The sequence below is a fragment of the Apis florea genome, unplaced genomic scaffold (assembly GCF_048593485.1).
Source record: "Apis florea isolate Af1SG1 unplaced genomic scaffold, ASM4859348v1 contig_3496_pilon, whole genome shotgun sequence".
Lineage (NCBI taxonomy): Eukaryota > Metazoa > Arthropoda > Insecta > Hymenoptera > Apidae > Apis > Apis florea.
This window is the reverse complement of record NW_028256773.1, coordinates 7,849,901-7,869,705: the sequence shown is the minus strand read 5'-3', so window position 1 is coordinate 7,869,705 and position 19,805 is coordinate 7,849,901. Positions and strand designations below refer to the sequence as shown.

Genomic DNA, 19,805 nt, shown 5'->3' with positions numbered 1-19,805 from the left:
GCTGAAAAAAAAAAGAAAAAAGGAACGGGAGAATCGCGTCATGCGGGTCATCTTCGATCGTTATCATTCGAGCACGACAACCGGGGGAATAGAAGGGTGAATAATCTAAAAAAAAAAAAAAGAGAGCAAGAAAAACCGGTTTCGCTATCTTTTTCAAAGTGATCGTAATTATATCGTAAATTTAACAACGAGCGGGCGGCATCGAGTCTCCGTTTATGGTTCCGGTTCGTTAAAACTTTCCTCGAAATGAATTCCGAGCGAACGATGCTCACGTAACGATCAAAAAACGATTGTACTCCCTGTTTCGCGATTTCTCGTAATCTTTTAATCTTGAACTTTCACTTCTCTTTTTCTTCTTCTTCTTTTCTTCTCTTTTTAATCCCGTTTTTAGATTTCCTGCCTCGGGAAACGGAATTTCGTGCCGAAGAGAAAAAAAATCATTGGAAAAATCATTAATTCATCGGGCTGATAATTGAACGAGACAACGCACGAGGGCGAAAGAGTCGAGAGATTACTTTTTCCACTCGTTTCGCGCGAGATTGGCCGCGAAAAAGTTAGTCCCGATTTTCGTGTCGCGTGGAAAAGTTGGGTTACGTTTCATTCACTCGTGTCACGATTGAAAAAGTCGGGCCACGCTTGGGACAAAATGGAAAGGAACGAGATTAGAAAATCACGCGATTGGGCGCGAAAAAGTTGGGTTATGGCTCGGGCAAAATGGAAAGGAACGAGTTAGAAAATCACGCGACCGAGCGCGAAAAAGTTAGGTTATGCTTCGGACAAATCGAAAGGAACGAATTAGAAATGTGAAAATCACGCGATTGATCGGGGAAAAAGTTAGATCGTGAATCGGATAAGAAATCAAAAGGAATAATTAGAAATGTGAAAGTTACGAGTATTCTTTATATCGAAGTTACAGATTTAAACGATTTATAACTCGAATTAACCTCGTTTCGTTTAAATATCACGTTATAGAATTTCAATAATAATCTGGTACATTTAGTTAGAAACATTTATTCCAAACTTTGTTTGAATTATTGGAATATGGAAAAGGATCGTGTAAAAATATTCGTGCTGAATATTACTGAACAAGATACTCTTCGCGTGTAGACAATGGACTGGCGGTTGACAACAGATTAAAATAATTATTACGATTAACCACGTTTCTTCTCTCTCTCTCTCTCTGTCTCTGCCAGCTCTCAGCTACGGCAACGAGGCACAAAATGTGTGTAAGTTGGGAATTGTCGACAGTCTGGGCACGCGATAATTGTGCGGTTGCGCAACGATCGTTAAGGTTTCACGAGTTGCTCGTATTTCATCGAAAAAAGGAGAAGGAAACTAGGCAAAAGAAAACGAGAATGATTTTCCATTTCACCAGCTTCTGCCGTGAAATCGTTTTGTTCGAGCGCCGATCGACGGTGTACACAACGGTGATTCCACGCTGTCCGTAAGCCGAGTAAAAATGTCCGGATGAAAGTTGCTCGACATACACGAGCCTAATGCGAGCTTGCCCTCCATTTGTTTCCACAACGTTGTTGCGAATGACGGAATACGTTGAACACGTTCGATTATTATTCGGAAAGAATGAAAGAAATAAAATAAAGAAAAAAAAAATAAATAAATAAGAAACGTTTCTCGCCATTTCCAAAAATTGAATTCCAAATTGGCGATGATCCATCTTTTCCATTTGGACCCGCTATATTTTTGGAATCTGCGAAAAAAAAGTAACGATCATATATAAAGATATTTCGAGACGAAGATTAAAATGCAGTTCTCGTTATTTACAAACGTGTACGATAATCCATCTTCTCTCCATTTGGATCGACTTTATCGGTGTTCAAGAAAAAAAGAAAAAGTAACGATCATCTTCCATAAAAACGTTTCGAAATAATACCTCTTGTCGTTGCAAAAATTGAATTCCAAACATCTGTAATAATTCATCCATTTGGATCTTGGCCCATCTTTCGTTTATTAATCTGCAAAGAAAAAAAAAAAAGAATAGCATCGATTCTCTGTAAAAACATTTTCACAATGCGGATCAGAATTTCTCGTCATCCCCAAAAATAAGAGATCGATCGTTTCGAATCTTCGCGATCCTTCAAAGAGGCGAGGCGAGACGTATTTTCCCATGCCATGAATATCCCGGGATAAAGTTTTCCCATAGTACTTCCACTGGCGTCGTTACATTGTCAGGAAGAACATTTGCATTGACATGGCAAAGCTGCCGCAAATGGACAGGCGAGCGCAGAAAGTGGCGAGGCGTTGGCCGCCGTTTAAGAGTTAACGTTACAGCGAGTTCGCCGCAAAAAGATCTGGTTCACGTCGTTCCAAGTAAAAAAAGCATCGAATGCTTATATATATACCGAGTCGAGGTGGAGCAGAGCTCGAGTGAAATGTGGCGTAAGCAGGCCCGATAACAACGACACACGGTCGTCGGGCCCATGGGCCAGGACTTTTACGCCGAAGGACATGCCCCTTCGAGTTGTGCACGCGCTTTGCACCAAGTTTCTCCTTCTTATCGTTCTTGTGTAACGCACGCCACCGTCTTCTTTTTTCCTTTTTTTCTTTGGAAGAAGTGAGAGGAGAGAGGAGGGAAGGGAAGATAGGAAAAGGAAACGAAAACTTATTAGCTATCCGTATCACTCGTCTCGTTCGATTCGAGTGCTGCCATCGTTGCGCTGCGATTGAACAACGAACAATGCGTGCGCATGTGTGCTGTTGCGCATTGTGAATTTGCGCAGGTTACAGTCTTTCAGAGAGAGGATTTGAGAATGATCGAAAAGGAGGTTAGGTGAGAGAATTTAGGTGATTTAGGTGTTGATCGAATAAACTTTTAATAAAAAAAAACTGAAAGGTTTAATAAAGAATGAATTGCATGAAGATTAACTTTATCTTTTGAGAAACGACCACTGTCAAGTTGACAGTTTGAATTAAGAAAGTTGCAAGTATTAAAATCCTTTACCAAAACGGAATCATTGCCAGGTCGGTAAATCAACATCGGCTCGAAGCTCTGTTGCCTCGTTCGTTATATAGTATATCAGACTACTATGAAATAACATCGCGGCAGACAATCACATTCACCTACGTGGACGTTGTAATCGTAAAATATGGGGCGTCGTGGCGCAGTGATCTAAGTTATTGCTTGTCGTGCTGCTTCGGTGATTTTGAATGGAGCTGGAATCAAACGATTGGATAATTATGCTCTCGGTACTTGAATAATTCGAGGCCCTGTTATTATATATCCCGTTATAGCCACTCGATTATTTATAGATAGATCCACCGTTTCTATTTGCCTCTGTAATAGCAGATCGAATCGTCCGTTTTACCAAGCAAATCGAGGATTCCAGGATTATCGGCGACAGAATTAATTTTCGTCGTTCGATCAATTCTTTTTCAATTATAATAAAAATAGATCTTGGAATTTTCTCTCTCTCTCTCTCTCTCTCTCTCTCTCTCTCTCTCTCTCTCTCTCTCTCTCTCTCTCTCTCTCTGAAAAATGAATACGAAGGATCGAATTAATTTTTGAATAGTGACAATATATTTTGGAATATAAGCAATTGAAATTGTTAGACAAAGCAACATAACGGTATGACAGATAGAGCTGTCTGTCTAATCTAACCTATATCAACGTTTGTGTTTTTTTCGATCTTCACGAAGGTGTACCAGGTGAATATATTAACACTTTGTATACGATTAATCATATTTGAAACAAAGGTTTGGAATAATAATAAATGTTCAAGTGTCCTTTAAGGTATGTCTTTTAGGATATCACGTAATATGAATAGTATCGACGAGAGATGAGTTGAAGGATCAATAGGTATTGTACATTGTCTTCAGAAGCGTGTCACAAGTTAACTATGCTTACGACCGAGTTAAGAATTCACGTCACTTAACAATTACCAATTTCATACGTTCACCTGTGACCACCCACGCTAACATTAAAATCGATTGGCATCGACAGGTATGCATTCGAGTTTGAATACCAGCCTGTTATTAATAATATCGTTTACACGTTTTTTTTCTTTTTGCAGTGTTGACAACATCAGAACTCTAACGTCTCTTTATAATTTGATTTGATTATAAACGAGCCGATCGTTTCATGCCCTTTTAACACTTTCCAAACCGGAAATTGATTGCCCAACCTGTTTACCGAATAAATTATTATATAGTTACATTGCAATTTTTGAGGTTATGTAATCGCTGTATTGATTTTTTTTTAGAAAGACTTCTCGAGCGTTACATCGTATTAAAAAATATAAATTATACGTAAGTACACGTAGAAAATTTGACCAGGATACTTTGTTTAAATTAATTGATCCTCGAATCGTCGCTTTTGGTGCGTTTTATCAAATAACTTTCAACTTGCATTCCTTCCTTTCTTCTTAACTTTATATCTCATGAAAAAATGTAAATTATACGTATTAGTACAACGACTTTCTAATCTAGAAATAGCAAAGGAAAGATGTTATCGATCGAACCTAATATCCTCGACGAAATGAAGCCTAATGTCGTTAATTTGTCGTCAAGAAAATTCAACGAAGAACGATCGGATTGTGCGCAACTATGCGAGCAACTAATTGATACGGAAACTTATATACTATATATATGTACGTTGGAAAGATTGATCGGCACGCTTATAATTGTTGGGCCTTAATTAGAAAAAGCATATTTCTTGAATAATTAAATAATAATAAACTTGATGAATTAGAGTTTTTTTTACGGTTAATGAAATTGTGAAAAATCGATCGGATTTTTTTTTTTTTTTTTGAAGACAAAAAATACTTTAATAATTTACCACAGAAAATATTTTCAATTATGACGATACTTAAGTCTAAGGAATTCGATAAACTTCTTAATTGCGTTTATGCCATTTAAAGCTCATTTTTACGTAACGATAATGCCAACTGTTAACGATAATTATGTTTTTATATATTTTATATATTTTACTTGAGCGATAAAAATGCAAAATTATTCTCATTTTTATTTCAATTTTTCAGCCGGTATCGACTGAATTTTGAATATTATTAACGATCCATCCACCTAATAATCCATCTGGTTATTTGTCAAAAACTTTTACGTCAACTCGATACGTCTAATTTGAATCTTTGGACGGAGTTTATCTCTGAAATTGTTGCTTCAAAAAAATATTTTCAGTCGCAAAAAACTTATTCACTTCAATTCCATGAAATTTATTCTTCTTCTCAAATCGAGATATATGAATGTCAAGAAAATCATGCGGATTAATCAAATTGTCGTTTGTATAAATCTTTCGAGAGAGACGTTGGAACGACGATTTATCACTATAAAAATTAAAACGCTAGCCGCGTTTTTTTTTTCCTCCAAGATCATTGCGATCTTCAAATTTGCTTGACACGAGCTCGAAACGGTTGAAATAATCAAAATTTTATCCGTTACAGTTTATTATTGTAAATTGTGAATCACGCAGCGAGAATACGAGGTGACAATTCGAATATTTCTTCGCTCGAAGAGAAGGGTTTGGGCCCGAATCTCGAGTCTTTAGTCGACGAGTTGGAAAAGTAGGGGGATTTTAGGTGAAATTTACTCTTTTCTTTTATTTTTCTTCTTCCTCTTCTTCTCCCTCCCGCGAAACGAATTCCCATGCACGATTAAAACGATTGGCAATCGATCGAAGTAATCGAACGAAGTAATAAAAAACGGAGCGAAAAATGGAGCAACACGCGAGATAAAAATTCGATTCGATGTATAAATATAATTGCAATGATATTTATACGGCGGCTACAAATTATATTTCGAGTTATTTTCGACGATCGCATTGAAATACGCGGGACAGATTAAAAGCAATAATTCATCGCGCATAACGAGACGCTATCTACAGACGGTAATAACAGTCTAAACTATAAAAACGTGTATACACGCATAGGCCACTGTAATTGATGCAATTAATTACAAACTGTTGAATGACCAAACGTCACTACGGACAATGCGATTCGTGTTTCCAAACGCGATAACATTATCTCGGTGTTTATTCTAAGCAACGAGACCGCAGAAACGTCGGCCTTTTTAAGAAAGAGTAGTTTCATGCGTACACAACCGACTCTTGGGATAAGGAAATAAAGAACGAAAATACAAATACTCATTGTTCGTGGCGGATACGGAATATCGGGGAAACCGGTTATCTCGTATCGGCTAACGTGATAATTATAAAGAAGATTCGTGGACGAACGAGGTAAAGAAACGAAGTAGTCTTTTGGTGAAAATATTACAAGTAAACTTCGCAATTCGATTTGATCGAAGCAATTTTCGATAAACTTCGAGTTGCGAAAAGTTATAGGCGATATAGGTTACAAGTAGCGATGGGGTTGAGCGGAGGAGCATTTGAATTGATCAATGAAAGGTTTGATAAACTTTCGATTCGGAACGAAAAGTTGCCGACATCGGCCACGATAGGGTTGAGTGTATGGTGGAAACGTTTGAATTGATTAATGAAAGATTTGATAAACTTTCGACTCGAAACGAAAAGTTGGCGATATCGGTTACAAGTAGCGATAGGATTGAGTTGTATGGTAGAAACGTTTGAACGTTGAATTGATTAATAAGAGGTTTAATAAATTTTCGAATTTTCGAGGCGAAAAGTTGGCGATATCGGTGGCAATGGAATTGAGCGTATCGTAGGAAAGATTTGAAACATTGAATCGATCAATGAAAGGTTCGATAAATTTTTGATTCGAGAAAAGTTGCCGATATCACTTACAAGTGGCGATAGGATTGAATGTAGAAATGTTTGAATTGATCAATGAGATGTTTAATAAATTTTCGATTCGAGACGAAAAGATATCGGTTACAAGTAGCGATGGGTTTAAGTTGCCGGGAAAATTTGAACGTTTAATCGATAACGGAAATTTTCATCAACTTTCAATTCCACGTGAAATAATTATGGAGAAGGAATTTGTTTAACCCTGTCGAGAACCGGTACTCTCCTTTTCGAACATGTTTCTCACGATCTCGTTTGTATATATATATATATATTCAATCACAAATGTTCATATATTATCTCACAAGAAATTCACTTAATTTAAATATCCTGGTTTTAATAAATATTCCCGTGTTTGTAGAGCATGTAATATATTCGATATTTTATTTTTTTTTTCAAAGACGAAACTTCGAACTTTGTTCGATTCGTACGAGAACACAATTTCAATAATTCGATAAATGCACAGTTTGGATCCTACCGTTTTGCCTATCAAACGTTTCTTTAAATCTATTATCTTTTTCCACGTTTGACAAGATACAAAGAAAATTCCGAACTTTGATCGAAATACTTATTACTCGCATAATTTCGACGTCCGATTTTTACCCATTCATCCAATATTCCCTATTTACTTATATCTCCCCCCCCCTCGTGTGAAAATTCAAAGAAAAGTCAAACTAGAATATACCGAATATATATCCACGCACGCCCAATTTCATCGCCCAATTTTCGATCCGTTATCCAAGCTTTTACATGGGCGCGCGCGTGAAAAGAGCAGAGCGCTGGTTTTCGCCCTTTTTTCGTGGCGAAGCCGGTTCAAGGTGTGCGCGTTTGCTCTGTTTGGATTCGGGGCTCGCCAGTGTCGGCAGGCAGCAGGTGGAAACCGCTTCTGAAGCGGAGCCGGCGAAGGTGGAAGAGTGGCATCGAGAACTGGTTTCAAGCGGGAACAGAGCTCGGTGGCGTTGCGCGGAGCGGCGTGGCGGATGGTGGGGGGCGATCCGCTTTGCAGCCGTGGTGGGGGAAGGTTGGCAGCGACAAGTGATGGTTTACAGTTATAGTCAGTCCGGATCGGGCGTTCGGTGAGGCAAGATCGCTTCGTGCCGCGAGCGTAGACCTCTCTCTTTCCACACAATTGATCCCCCGATTTGTCGAGCCGGTGTATCAAACGCGACTATTCGGATTTTATCGAGACCGTAGTAAACTTTAGAGAGAGTTCGAGAGTGAAGTGTCGTCGTTTCCAACCGGTTTTCCATTTGGCCAAGGCTTGAGGTTTTCCTTCGATCCTTGGGATCCTTCGCTCTTCCATTCGAAGATATCCAGCGCGCCACTTGTCTTCCATCAACGGGATTCTTCTGGCCCGACTGTATCCGAAAACCTGGTGGAACTTGACGAAATAGAATCGAGCACAATTAACGGTATATACGAGACTGTGGCGGAAAGCAATCCGCGCGGACGAAACGACAGCGTCGGGGAAGATATATATATATATATATATACACACATATATATAATATGTATATATATATATATATATATATGTATGTATGTATGTAACACGTCATCGCTGCCGTTCCTGGGTTCATTGTGCACGATTTAATTGGATACGCTTGTTACATCGTAGTCATCGTTTCTCTATATTATACCTTGGTCGAATGTCGAAATTCGTGCGTGTTTTTCCTGATCCCTCGTTTCCCCCTATCTACATCGATCGTGAGAGTCGGTGAATCGGATCGTTCCAACTTTATTCTCGGTACGATGATGTGTAAAAACATTCTTTCGTTCTTTTATCTTTAAATAGTTATTGACAAGGCTCGATTCCGGATCGATAAACCAATCGAGCCGATAGAAATTAATATTATCTCGTTTATCGTTCGAAGAAACGGATTCGAGAAAAATTGATCGTATTTTCTCTCGAAATTTATTTCGACTTTCGATTGCGTATCGCGCGTTAGACGCTTCACTGAAGAAGTTACACGCGGACGAATACGGTCACTCGTACGCGGATGTGACCTCGTAACACTCGGCGAGGAGACGATGGAAATGGAAACGCGAGAAGATAATCAACCGTTTCGTCCACTCGTTTCCTAAGAGTGCGGATTTTTTTCTCCTCTGTTGTTTCCTCGACAAGTACGATGTATTCAATCTGTTGCATAGAGGCGGGGAAAAAACAGAGAATTCCCCGAAAAACCGTTCACAACTGGGAACGAGTTCCGTTTACGATATCAAAGCGAAATGTCACGCACGTGACACGAAATATCTCGCTCATCCTTACACTCGTGCGAATCGTTTTCCTTTTTCTTTTTGAAATTTGTCGTTTTGATAGTTTTTTTTTTTTTTCGTCCGTTACGAGAAATTTTTAAATCGTAATCAAGTATTAATTCGGTTTCTTCGTTTCAAGAGAGATTTTCGAATCGGACGGAATTTTCATTTTCATTCGTTTCGAAAAAATTTCACTCGTCAATTTGTTTTTCGCATCGCGTTTCGACAGATATTGAGACTCTACTTGGAATTCTTGTTTCGAGGTGAATTGTGAGGAAAAATTGAAGGATCGCGGCACGAGTGTTGCCGTAATTACGGTGAAAATGATAGTTTTAACCGATTTATTTAAGGCTCGGTTGAAAGAGGAAGTTGACACGGTGAGAAGAGAAAATCTCTCCTCTCCTCTTCGTTTTTACTCTCCCATTTCCACGGAAGCTTCAACCTCCAGTCCAACTACTCCCTGTGCTGTGTGTGCCGTCATCGTTAAATTCGAGATGCTATTCTTTATTCGAGAGATGGATTTTATTGCCGCCGAATCTTTTAAATATAAACGAAAAGAAACTTGCGCGGTATGTATGCATAGAACCAACGGATAATTTCGGTGTTTAAATATCATTCGAGATACGAACACGGTTTGCTTCGGAACCAAATACTTGAGACTCGTCATTTCTAAAAAAGTCGCAAACTCTAGAAAGTTGTATCTTTTTTTTTAAAGCCATCATTTTTCACATATCTCCGAGAAGAAAAATAAATAAATAAATAAAATACCGGCTTTACGCCGAACGTGTATCCAAATACGATTCCTCGATTTTCGAAAAATTTATTATCGACTCAATTAACAACATTTTTGTTCTCTCTCTTTCTCGGTTCACAATTTTTGATCATATCGATCAAATAGGGATGGAAAAATGCACTTTTTCTTTCGAGACAAAACTAATTATTTCTTTTTTTAAAAAGAGCGACTAGATCGATCGTTCCGTCGATATTACAGTTCGACTGTAATATAAGATAAGAGAAGGAAGAAAGATCGGTTGAGAGGCGTTGCGATGATAAGAAGGGGAAGAAAAGAGAAAGAGGGGAAAAAAGCGAAAGGAGGCAAATAACGGCAGGGAGAAAGGAGGAAAATCCCGCTACAGTCGTACAACTCGTTTCTTTCGCCTCCTCGCCGAGGAGTTTCTTCTTCCATTCATGAATTCGAATCGACAATAACAAACTCGGTTGATTCGGTCGCGTGTGCGCGCTATTAACTCGCGTTCGCCATCGATCGTTTTGTCACCCTCGCGTTGCGTGGGTGAGACGAATTAATCATCGTCTCTGTTTATTTTTTTTTTTTTTTTTTCTTTCCTCTCTGCACGCGGTGTTGCTTGCGTAACGCAATTAATTTCCTTCCTCTCTTCTCTTTCTTCGAAAGATATTCCGGCTATCGATAATAAAATAAATAAATAATAAAATAAATACTCGACGAACGAGCAATTATCGGTGTATAATTCGCGACGAACTAACGAAAATTGAAGTTTTATTTTTTCTCTCTCTAATTTTGTTCCGAATTTAGACAACACTGTAAATATAATTGGTTTCCAATTTCATTTTGCAAAATACGTGATATATACACCTGGATATCTACGTGTTTACGTGCGCAACAGACCGATTTCTCGGGTGATGGAGAAAACTTTATTTAATCAAACTTGAGTAAACGTGATTGAACAAACGAACGGAATAATTCACTTGCTTGGCGTTATATTAAATTTACTAAAAGTATCTAAAAGCCATTAAGAGAGAGAGAGAGAGAGAGAGAACGAATAAAATCATCATTCTTTGTTTAGATAATCGAAACGAAGAAGCAATTATTCCCTCGAATGAAACATCCTCTCCCCGTGAAATTATAATTCCAATTCTACTCAAAAATCTCTCTAAATAGAGACACTACAATCAAACGATTAATCCTCCGAATTTCGAAAATATAGAAAAACGAGAGGCGAAAATATTGGAAAATAATATTTTCCTCCTCCTCCTCTTAAATACTCTGTTTGCACAATCGTCGAGGAGGGATATTGAATCACTTGGAAATCTTCTTTCACTCGAGAAAAAACTGTAGCCTTTTTACGTTCGAGTTTTCACTGCACGCGAGCCTCGAGCCACGCATCCCCCCCCGCGCGCGACGTAAAATCAACGATGGGCCGCGCAACAGGTATCCTCCCGCGTCGGGAAAGACATGGCCGTCGAAACGGAGCCGTTCGTCGAGCGAAACTTTCGAACCAACTAAAAGCAAAAGGCGTGCTTTGTTAATAAATGTGACGGTTGAACTGCGTAGTAGATCGGCTGGATGCCGATTAAACGGCGATAACGAGAAAATTTAATCTACGTTGAGCGTGATTAGAAGGCGAGATGTGTCGAACGGATCCGCAACCGATGTCGATTAATTAAAGAGCGAGAAGCTTAACGCTACCACGCGTCATACGCGACGCGAGCGCATTGTGTTTCAATTCTCTTTGATGTATACACACGCATTGTATCTTATTCAGTTTCGTATAATATATATATATATATACATGTAAAACGATCGAATGCTCGATTAAAACGGATCTTAATTCCTAGATTCCCGTGTTTGTAAAAACTCGCTTTAAGAATTAATCTTGCGACAATTAATCACGTTCGAGCTTCGCTTCTGTTAGACCCACTTTCGAAGCAGTGTATCGTTCGAATTTTAATTTTTTAAAAGAAAAGAAACACGTACGAATCTTTAAACCTGAGCTTGGTGCGTTGAGCGAGACAAAACATGCGTAGAAATAAAAGAAAGAGAAGGAGGAGAGAAACGAATGAAATTCGTCCGCAAGAAAGTCGTTTCGTCCGCGGCCGTCGGATAATAGGGACGGGGAACAGTATTTTCCTCCCTCCAACAACAATACTTTCTCTCCTTCCCCCCCTCCAATCAAATATAATTTGCACGTGTTGCGCAGATAGAGAGCACTCTTCCTCCGCCGGCGATCGAAGGTAATTTGATCGGGCGCCTCCGAGATCCAGCTGGGAATCCCCGAAAGAAACTCAGAGGCGCGAGTTATTGATCAACTCTGGCCAACGCCAGACAGAGGCAGCGAGAGAAGAAGGAGAGGGAGCGGGAGAGGGGGAGGGAGTGAGAGGAGATCGTGGGGAGCCGTAAGTGACGGGGTGGGGGGGAGCAAGCTTGTGACGCGGAGAGGGGGAAAAAGTGTCGTGTGCGGGAGATATATAGAAAAAGGAAGAGAAAAAGGAAAAGGAAACGCGAAGAAAACCAAGAGGAAAAGGGGGAAAAATTGATCGTGACACACGAAGAAGATAATTTCGAGGTAGCGCACGATAGTTGGGGCAGTGACGAAAGTGTCGAATGTTTTTCGTGTCGGGGAGAACGTTCGCTGGAAGATCGGATGTATAGTCGAAGATAAAGGAAGAACGAGGCTTTTGGGCTCCTTTCCTTCCATGGACAAGCGCGGTAGAAGATAATCGAGCGCACCTCGAGCCAGGACCGCCGGCATCCAAGGTAAATATAGCACCTGTTTCGCCTCCTCCTTCGCCTCCTGCCTCGCGTTTCATGCCCACGCGTTTTCTTACGATCGAGCAGAAATACGCGTGCATTCACCTATTCGCCGTTTTCGCGCAGCGATGCGCATTTTTGCCAGCCGAGCCGGCTCTTGTCGTCGGTGTCGTCACCTCCGCGGGGAAAAATACGTTGAAATATGCTGGGAAAATTATACGAGCAAGGAAGTTTTTTTATAGCGCGGATAGTACGATTTTTATATCGCTTGTTGCTCGAATATATAGTATATATACGCTATAGTGATATAAAAGTAATATAAAAGTAGTATTTATATATATATATATATAATACTTTTTGTGTATTTAAATAAATACGTTTAACTTCGACGAATATAGGACGAATCTTTTTTTCAATTAATGGATCGAGGCGGAAGAAAGAAAACTTTTTCAAACGTTTTAATAAAATTATGTACGTTCGAAAAATCTAGTTTTCCGCTCGATCGTAAAATAGAGAAGAATGGAAAAAGAATGGAAGAGAAAGAGAGAAAAGGAGAAGTGCGACAGTGTCTGTTCTCCTTTTACTCGTACACAGCAAAATGTAAATGACAAATGAAACCGTGATACGGCAATATTGAAAGGAGCACGCGTATAAAAGTACAGTTTCCGAATCGGATTCGCTTTCGACCGATGAAACATTTATATTGGCTTGGTTATCCCGCCACTTCGTCACCGTGTCACAATGAAATGTTAAACCAAGATTACTGTATCTGTGTGATAGATTATGCGCACCAGCGATAAGTCGTGCAGTCGAAGGTTATCGTTCGTCTGGTAATTACTATCGCCTCTTCGATCATTCATTAAACTTAGGACGGAACGCACGAGCAAAATTCTTTTTCTCTCTTTTTTTTTTTTTTTTTTTGCCGTTCGAGTTTGAAAGATTGGGAACAATTTTTTTTTTTCAATATTATTAGACGAAATGCAAAGACGAGATTCTTTTTTCCTTTTTTTTTTTTGTTGTTCGAAAATTAAAATTGAAAGATTAGAAACAAATAATTTTAATGTTTTCGTTTCAATCCTATCACAACATGAAACGTAAAGACATTATCCTCTCTCTCTTTCTCTCTCGATTTCTTTTCGTAAAATTAAAATAGCAAACAACTTTCATTTCGACGAATAAATAGGATCGTGCTATCGTATCCACGTTTCTAACACCGTGTGTCAGAATTTTTAAACAAAATTTAAATTTGTTTTTACGTTTCCAATTTTGATAGTAAAAAAAAAAAAAAAAAAATTCACAATATATCATCAGACTTATCTACGTTTATGATTTTCCAAACAACAAAAGAAAAATGAATTTCTTTAATTTTAATCTAATTAAAATATTCCATCTTTCTTTCAATTTTCATATTTCGGATACGCTATTATCAGAATGAAGATTATCGAATATTGATGGAACGGATTTAGAAATTGACTTGCACAAATATAAATCTAACGTTTCGAAAAATCGACTCGCGCGACTTTGCTCGACTTTCTCCAACAAGTCGGCTCGGATGAGCGCTGGAATTCGTTCCACAGGATGTTACTCTAAGGAGTTAGAAATTTAGAAACCGGGAACTCGTAGAAGATGCGTACAACTACGTATCTTTTTCTTCTTCTTTTCGTTTTAGAACACCACGATAAATTAATTAAGTATTCGCATTGGATTATCACAAGAGGATTATCATCATCAAATTCGTTGTTACGATTAAAATAAACACGAGATTCGCTACAGAACAATGTTTTAATTTAAACGACAGTATTAAACAACGGATCGTTCCAAATATATAGAGCAAAGACAAATGGACGAGATATGATTAAACAATTTATCAAATTGGCTTGTGCGAAAATCAATTTTCCACGAGTTGTTTTTAATTGTTATCGGCGGAAGCTGGCGGAAGGTGAAAGGAAAATTTCCTATTTAAAAGCGTCGTATCGTGTTATCGTGGCGTTCTTTATGCGGAATTGTTATCGTTATCGCGGGCAGCCAGCTGTTTATACAAATAAAAGTGACTAGAGGTAGGCATCGCGAAGAAAAATGTATCAAGTCAGAATAGATTTTCCAAGTTGAGGGGGATTGATCGAACACGGCCAGCCCATTAAAAACGAACACAGGAAACGACTTTTGGCTCAGATTAGGGATTTGCATATAGAGCACTCGTTCCACAGAGGTGTATGCACTCGGAACAATACACCCGTGTTTTAATCCACGAGTTTTTTGACCCAACAGGCATTTACACTCTGCCATCGTCGTCGTTTAATTTATAGAGAAAATATTCTTAACCTGTAATACAACACAAAAATAGAAGAGAAATATAACGTATTTGAAAAAATAAAGAATCGATAGATGCAAGATAATTGAATAAAATCGCACGATTTAATTTATTAAAATGTATAAATTCGCATATAATAATTCTTCTAAGCTAAGGCAATTCTTAACCTATAATACGACACAAAAGTAGAATAGAGATATAACATATTTGAAAAAATAAAGAATCGATAATAATTGAATAAAATAAGAAAAGTATTATGATGATTTTAAAAGTCGAATCACTCGATCTAATTTATTAAAAAGCGAACGAATTCGCATAATTCTCTCTGAGCTAAGCACAAATATTAGATTCGATGCCTCTTATATATAAAAATAGTGTTACCTATATGGCTCATCATCTGGCCAGGAAAATGTTCACTGGTTATATTGATTTTTAAGCACACCGAGGAAAAATATTTTTGTAAATGAACGTAGACACGTTGCTTACTTGCTTGGGAACTTTATTTCGAAGCGATACGTTTCCTTCAAATCTTTTATACGAATAAAATGTAATCAAGCACGAAATGATGATTTCAATCGTCCGGGAATACACTGGAAAGTTGCTCCATCTTATTAATTATTCGCAAGTTTTTTTACCATCTGATAATTGCGCCGGTCATCACACTTTGTCTTATCGCTCGATAAGAAACGAAATATTCATCTCGACAATATTTCATTGCAAGCTGTCATCTTATAAATATTCGCTTCGTTCAATCATAGTTTCGCTATTACAACTTTTCGCTCCTGAAATACCAATGAATTTAAAATTAAGGGAAAGACAACGCGGTGAAAGAGAAGAGAGAAGCAAAAGCCCGTCCTTTCCTTTTCGCTAATTAAAATAACAATCTCACGCATTTTTTAACTCTTTCTCACCCAGATATTTTTTTCAGTCCACTGTCGTAACAACGATGTCCAGATACGTTTCTTAAAAAGAAAAGAAAAAAGAGAGAGAGAGAGAGAACGTCATCAAGGGGGTCGACAAGGGGAGCCGAAAGTTGAAATTCGTAGCAGCCTCGAACGCTTTCACGATCCATTGAATAAAAATTTAACCGTAAATTTGTACACCTTTGCATCTCGGATCGATCATAAAATCGGGGCTGGAGTGGATTTTTAACATCAATTTTAAACGGGCGAGGCGAATTTTTGATCGCGATGAAAGTGGGACGACCCGTTTTTTCAAACGAGTTAATCCAACCGACATCTTGGAAATCTTGCTGCTGCTCCACACCTCGAGGATAGAATTTTTCAAATATGCTGTCTTCTATCTTCTCTCGATTCTGGAAGAAGATATATATATATATATTTTTTCAAATAAGTTAGAGACATCATATTCAAATACCATCGTGGACATGATTTTTCACAAAAAAATCATATAAAATCAATAAAACCAATAAAATTCCAAAATTTTGCACGCGATTTCGTGCTGGCAGAGAAATGGCATAGCAAATTTCGCTACAGCTCGTCGTCATTCGATGCTATTGGGTTAAGGATGTTAACTCGATGCTACGTCAAGATAGTGGAGGATATGACATTTTTTTTCTCTCTTTTCTTTTCTTTTTTTTTTTTTTTTGATTCGCTGTTCCGCGTACATGTAATGATTAACTCGACGAGTACACGTACGTGGTTTTATCAGCGTGACGTTATCTTTAGCGATAATTAATCAAAGTTGGAAATAATTCGTTTATTGAAAAATTTCTTTCCACGATGAATCTCTCTCGTCGGATATAATATTGTTCGATTCATATCTTGAAACGAGTAATAATATTCGTTCGATATTGTTGTGTTTAAAAATATAGTCGAGTTGCAAATTTGCGTGTAACAATTGTATCTTATTTTAGATATACCTTTCTACGCGTTGATAACGAGATAATTTCCAGATAATAATGAAGGTACGTGGGTATTCTTCGTTCCCCTGGAAAAAAAAAAGATGTGAAAAATTATCGTGTGAAAATTTGTAAGAAAATTTTAATCCAAAAGATCTTTCTGTAATCGAAAATCGAAATCAACCGCGATATTTATCTTGGAAGAGAATATTTGTAGGGGAAAAGCGTTTCCTGCTTAATTCAAGTAAACGAAATTATTTCAGACGAACGAATTTGTTTCAGAATATATTGTGGCATTATATTGAAACATTTTCATAAAACAGTTGGACTCGTGGACTTGGAAACATTGGCGTTTCCAAGTAACTGTTCCTTCAGCCGTGTCGCGTTCGGAACAGTTTCGCATTGTGAACATGGGTGCTTTCTAAAATTCCACTTACGATGCTAAGAATTATCCAAATAACTGTGCATAAAACTGTGCGCGCACAGATATTGACGAAAGTATCCCGTCAGGAAATGTAATACGCTATTAGAGATGCCATTCAATTCTGTCAGGTAATCAAGAAACTTCTGCCGTTTTATGATGTAAAAGGCTGGTATCAAGGAATGGAAAACATTCGAGTTTACGAGGGGAGAGGAGCGAGTGGTGATGCACTCTCGTAAACTCGAATGTTTTCTCGCAAATTTATTATTTCTCGTCGGAAAACGTCGAGATTTTCGAAGGCAGAAAGTGCAGCTCAAAAATTATAAATATTCAAATTGAGAAATTTATTGGAAAAATCGATGGAAAAAACAAGAATAAGAGAATTGTACGGATTTGTTGTGTAACGTTCGACGAAACATTTTTCTTCCTTAATCACATTCAACACGGATCCGTTTTCATCGATCGTTTGTCAATGTTATAAAAATTCGGGAAAACGTCGATAGGAAAAAATAGAAAAAGAAAAAACTACTAGGAATACGGAGAGAATATAATATAAGAGAGGATGCAAATTACGTTGGAAATTTCCACTTGCAGGAAATATAAGGTAGGAACGTTATATTCTGAAAAAAAAAAAAAAAAAAAAATCATTGTTAATCTCGTATTGAAATTTTATGTTTCCATACACACGAGTATAATATCGTAACGTCTGCAATTTGTCGAAACAAGAGATTGGTGTATATACGTTAAAAAAACACACGTTATTCCAAGAGAAACAACAAGGCCTCGGCAAATATTATATCAAGCGAAATAAATCTCGTTATATTAACTCGAATAATCCTCTTGCGCAATTGAATTAATATTATTGGTAAAAATTTTACGTGTCGCAACTTTATCAATTTCTTGTCGATATGTATTTTCTTCTTTTAAAGCAGTTTTCACAAGTGAATTTCACGAATTATACCTGTTACTTATACTCAATTCGATAATATTTATACATAGTTATACTAAATAAAATTCCTTAAATTCTTGTACCTGTAAATATCCTGTAGCTGGATACCGTTCATAATTTTAATTTCCACATTGTTGCGCTCTCCGATCTCTTTGATTCGGCTCTTATCTGTTCGATTCCTTTTCTTTTTCGCTTTTAAAAAGTAGATTTATAACACAATAACGATATACGATTAAGCTTTATTAATAAGAGAATAATAGACGAGATACAGAGAAATAAAAAAAAAAAAAAAAAAAAATCTCACCAAGGTCGAAAGAGTTAAACCCCGCATAATGCTCCACGTGCGAGGGATACTCTGACGAAATTTTCATACACGATTTCACCAATGCACCATTTATCTTATCAATTTAAACGAAACACACACATACGTACGTACGTGACCGTGTTATACTTTCAGTGTATCAATCCCCGGTTTTTAAAAATTTTTTAAATTTCGAGCCAAATACTCCTTTTTCTTTTTTTTTTTTTTTTTTTTTTTTCCTCTCCAACACGGCCTCTCGTGTACGGATAATAACGTAATTCGATGCATTTATATCGCTAATGAATAGACGCACGTCCAACTCCGAAGGACTTGACACAGCGATACAACTTAGATAACTTTAGGAACGTATAACGTGTATACACACAACCGTGAACCGTGTGTTCCCAGTGTAATGGGGCCCCCACGTGACACACGCCGCGTCCCCGTCATTAATGAAGTCGCAGAATGTATTTGCATTAGGTTCCATTACACGCGAGTTTCGAGCATGCACCGAGCAACAATACCTTTTGAGAATGTCGTTGAACGAGAGATGTCGGTCGATAATGAAGCGTACGAAAAGAAAGCAGAAAATATAGAAGAGATATCCTTCTTTCCTCGATCTTGTATGTATATATATATATAAACGCCGTTGTGATGAAATTATTTTCTTCCGATCGACGCTGCAATTGATATTAAATTAAAAGGATTTGACTATTGACTAAGATTAATATCGAAGGATGCTCGAAACCACTTTACGAATCGAGTGGTATATCTCGTAGTTGAAGCATGCGCGAGAGATCTTGTTGTGACATCCAATAGCAATGCTCGTTTAATTGTCTTTTTCGCGTGTAATCGTGCTCACCGGTTCATAGAAACGAGTTTTCGAACGAGAAATCTTATTGGACGTTTGTTTGAAAAATATTTTTAAAGTTTGTCGAGAGATAATATTGGTCTTTTGTTTTGACTTTTTTCGACGTGTATATTTTTATATTTTTTTTTTCCAATCGATATTATTGAGAAACCGTTTTATATAAATAAACAGTCAATCAAAAAAAATATAGATATCGATACGAAGTTTGAATTTTACGTTTTGTATCTAGAATGAATATATACAAACAACAAAAATATGTGAAATTTAATATATACATGTCAAAAAAATAAAAAATTATTGACTCGAAGGCAAGAAAAAAAAAAATTTTTATGTTATATACTCAAATTATTTACAAGATAAAATTGTGAATAAATTAATTTGTTTTAGTTAATCTATGCGATTAAAGTAATAGAAACTTTTTCAATTCTTAAATAAACAAAACTTTAAAAGAAATTGTCACAAAACTGTCGTATATAAACTGTTTTGTATAAAACGGAGGAATATTTAGATTTTTTAAAAATCAAATCACGAAATGATGAAAAAAATGAAGAGTAAAATGTCAGAGGTCATAAAATTTGAAATAAACTTCACGAGTAT

At 37.3% G+C, this 19,805-nt stretch overlaps 1 protein-coding gene and 1 long non-coding RNA gene across 8 annotated transcripts in view; one reads left to right on the top strand and one right to left on the bottom strand.

The window, feature by feature from the left end:
• LOC100866760 (uncharacterized) overlaps positions 1–19,805 on the top strand; it is a 141,287-nt gene that overhangs the window by 104,103 nt on the left and 17,379 nt on the right. The window contains exons 1-2 of one of the 7 annotated variants that reach the window (XM_031920300.2): positions 7,091–8,142; positions 11,944–12,500. The exons of 1 other annotated variant lie outside the window; for it this stretch is intronic. Coding sequence is in view for 1 of the 6 variants with exons in the window: in XM_086913101.1 (XP_086769227.1) it covers positions 17,650–17,691 (42 nt within the window). In the remaining 5 variants the exon portion in view is untranslated. Of the gene's footprint in view, positions 1–7,090; positions 8,143–8,225; positions 8,478–11,943; positions 12,501–16,588; positions 17,219–17,454; positions 17,692–19,805 lie in introns of those variants that run through there. 5 more of the 7 variants (XM_086913103.1, XM_086913102.1, XM_086913104.1 and 2 more) reach the window with 5 other exon arrangements.
• Positions 996–1,973, bottom strand: LOC116415482 (uncharacterized). The gene is made up of 2 exons (XR_004226101.2): positions 1,783–1,973; positions 996–1,708 (listed from the first exon to the last, which is right to left on the bottom strand). It is a non-coding gene; the product is annotated as an uncharacterized LOC116415482 (long non-coding RNA).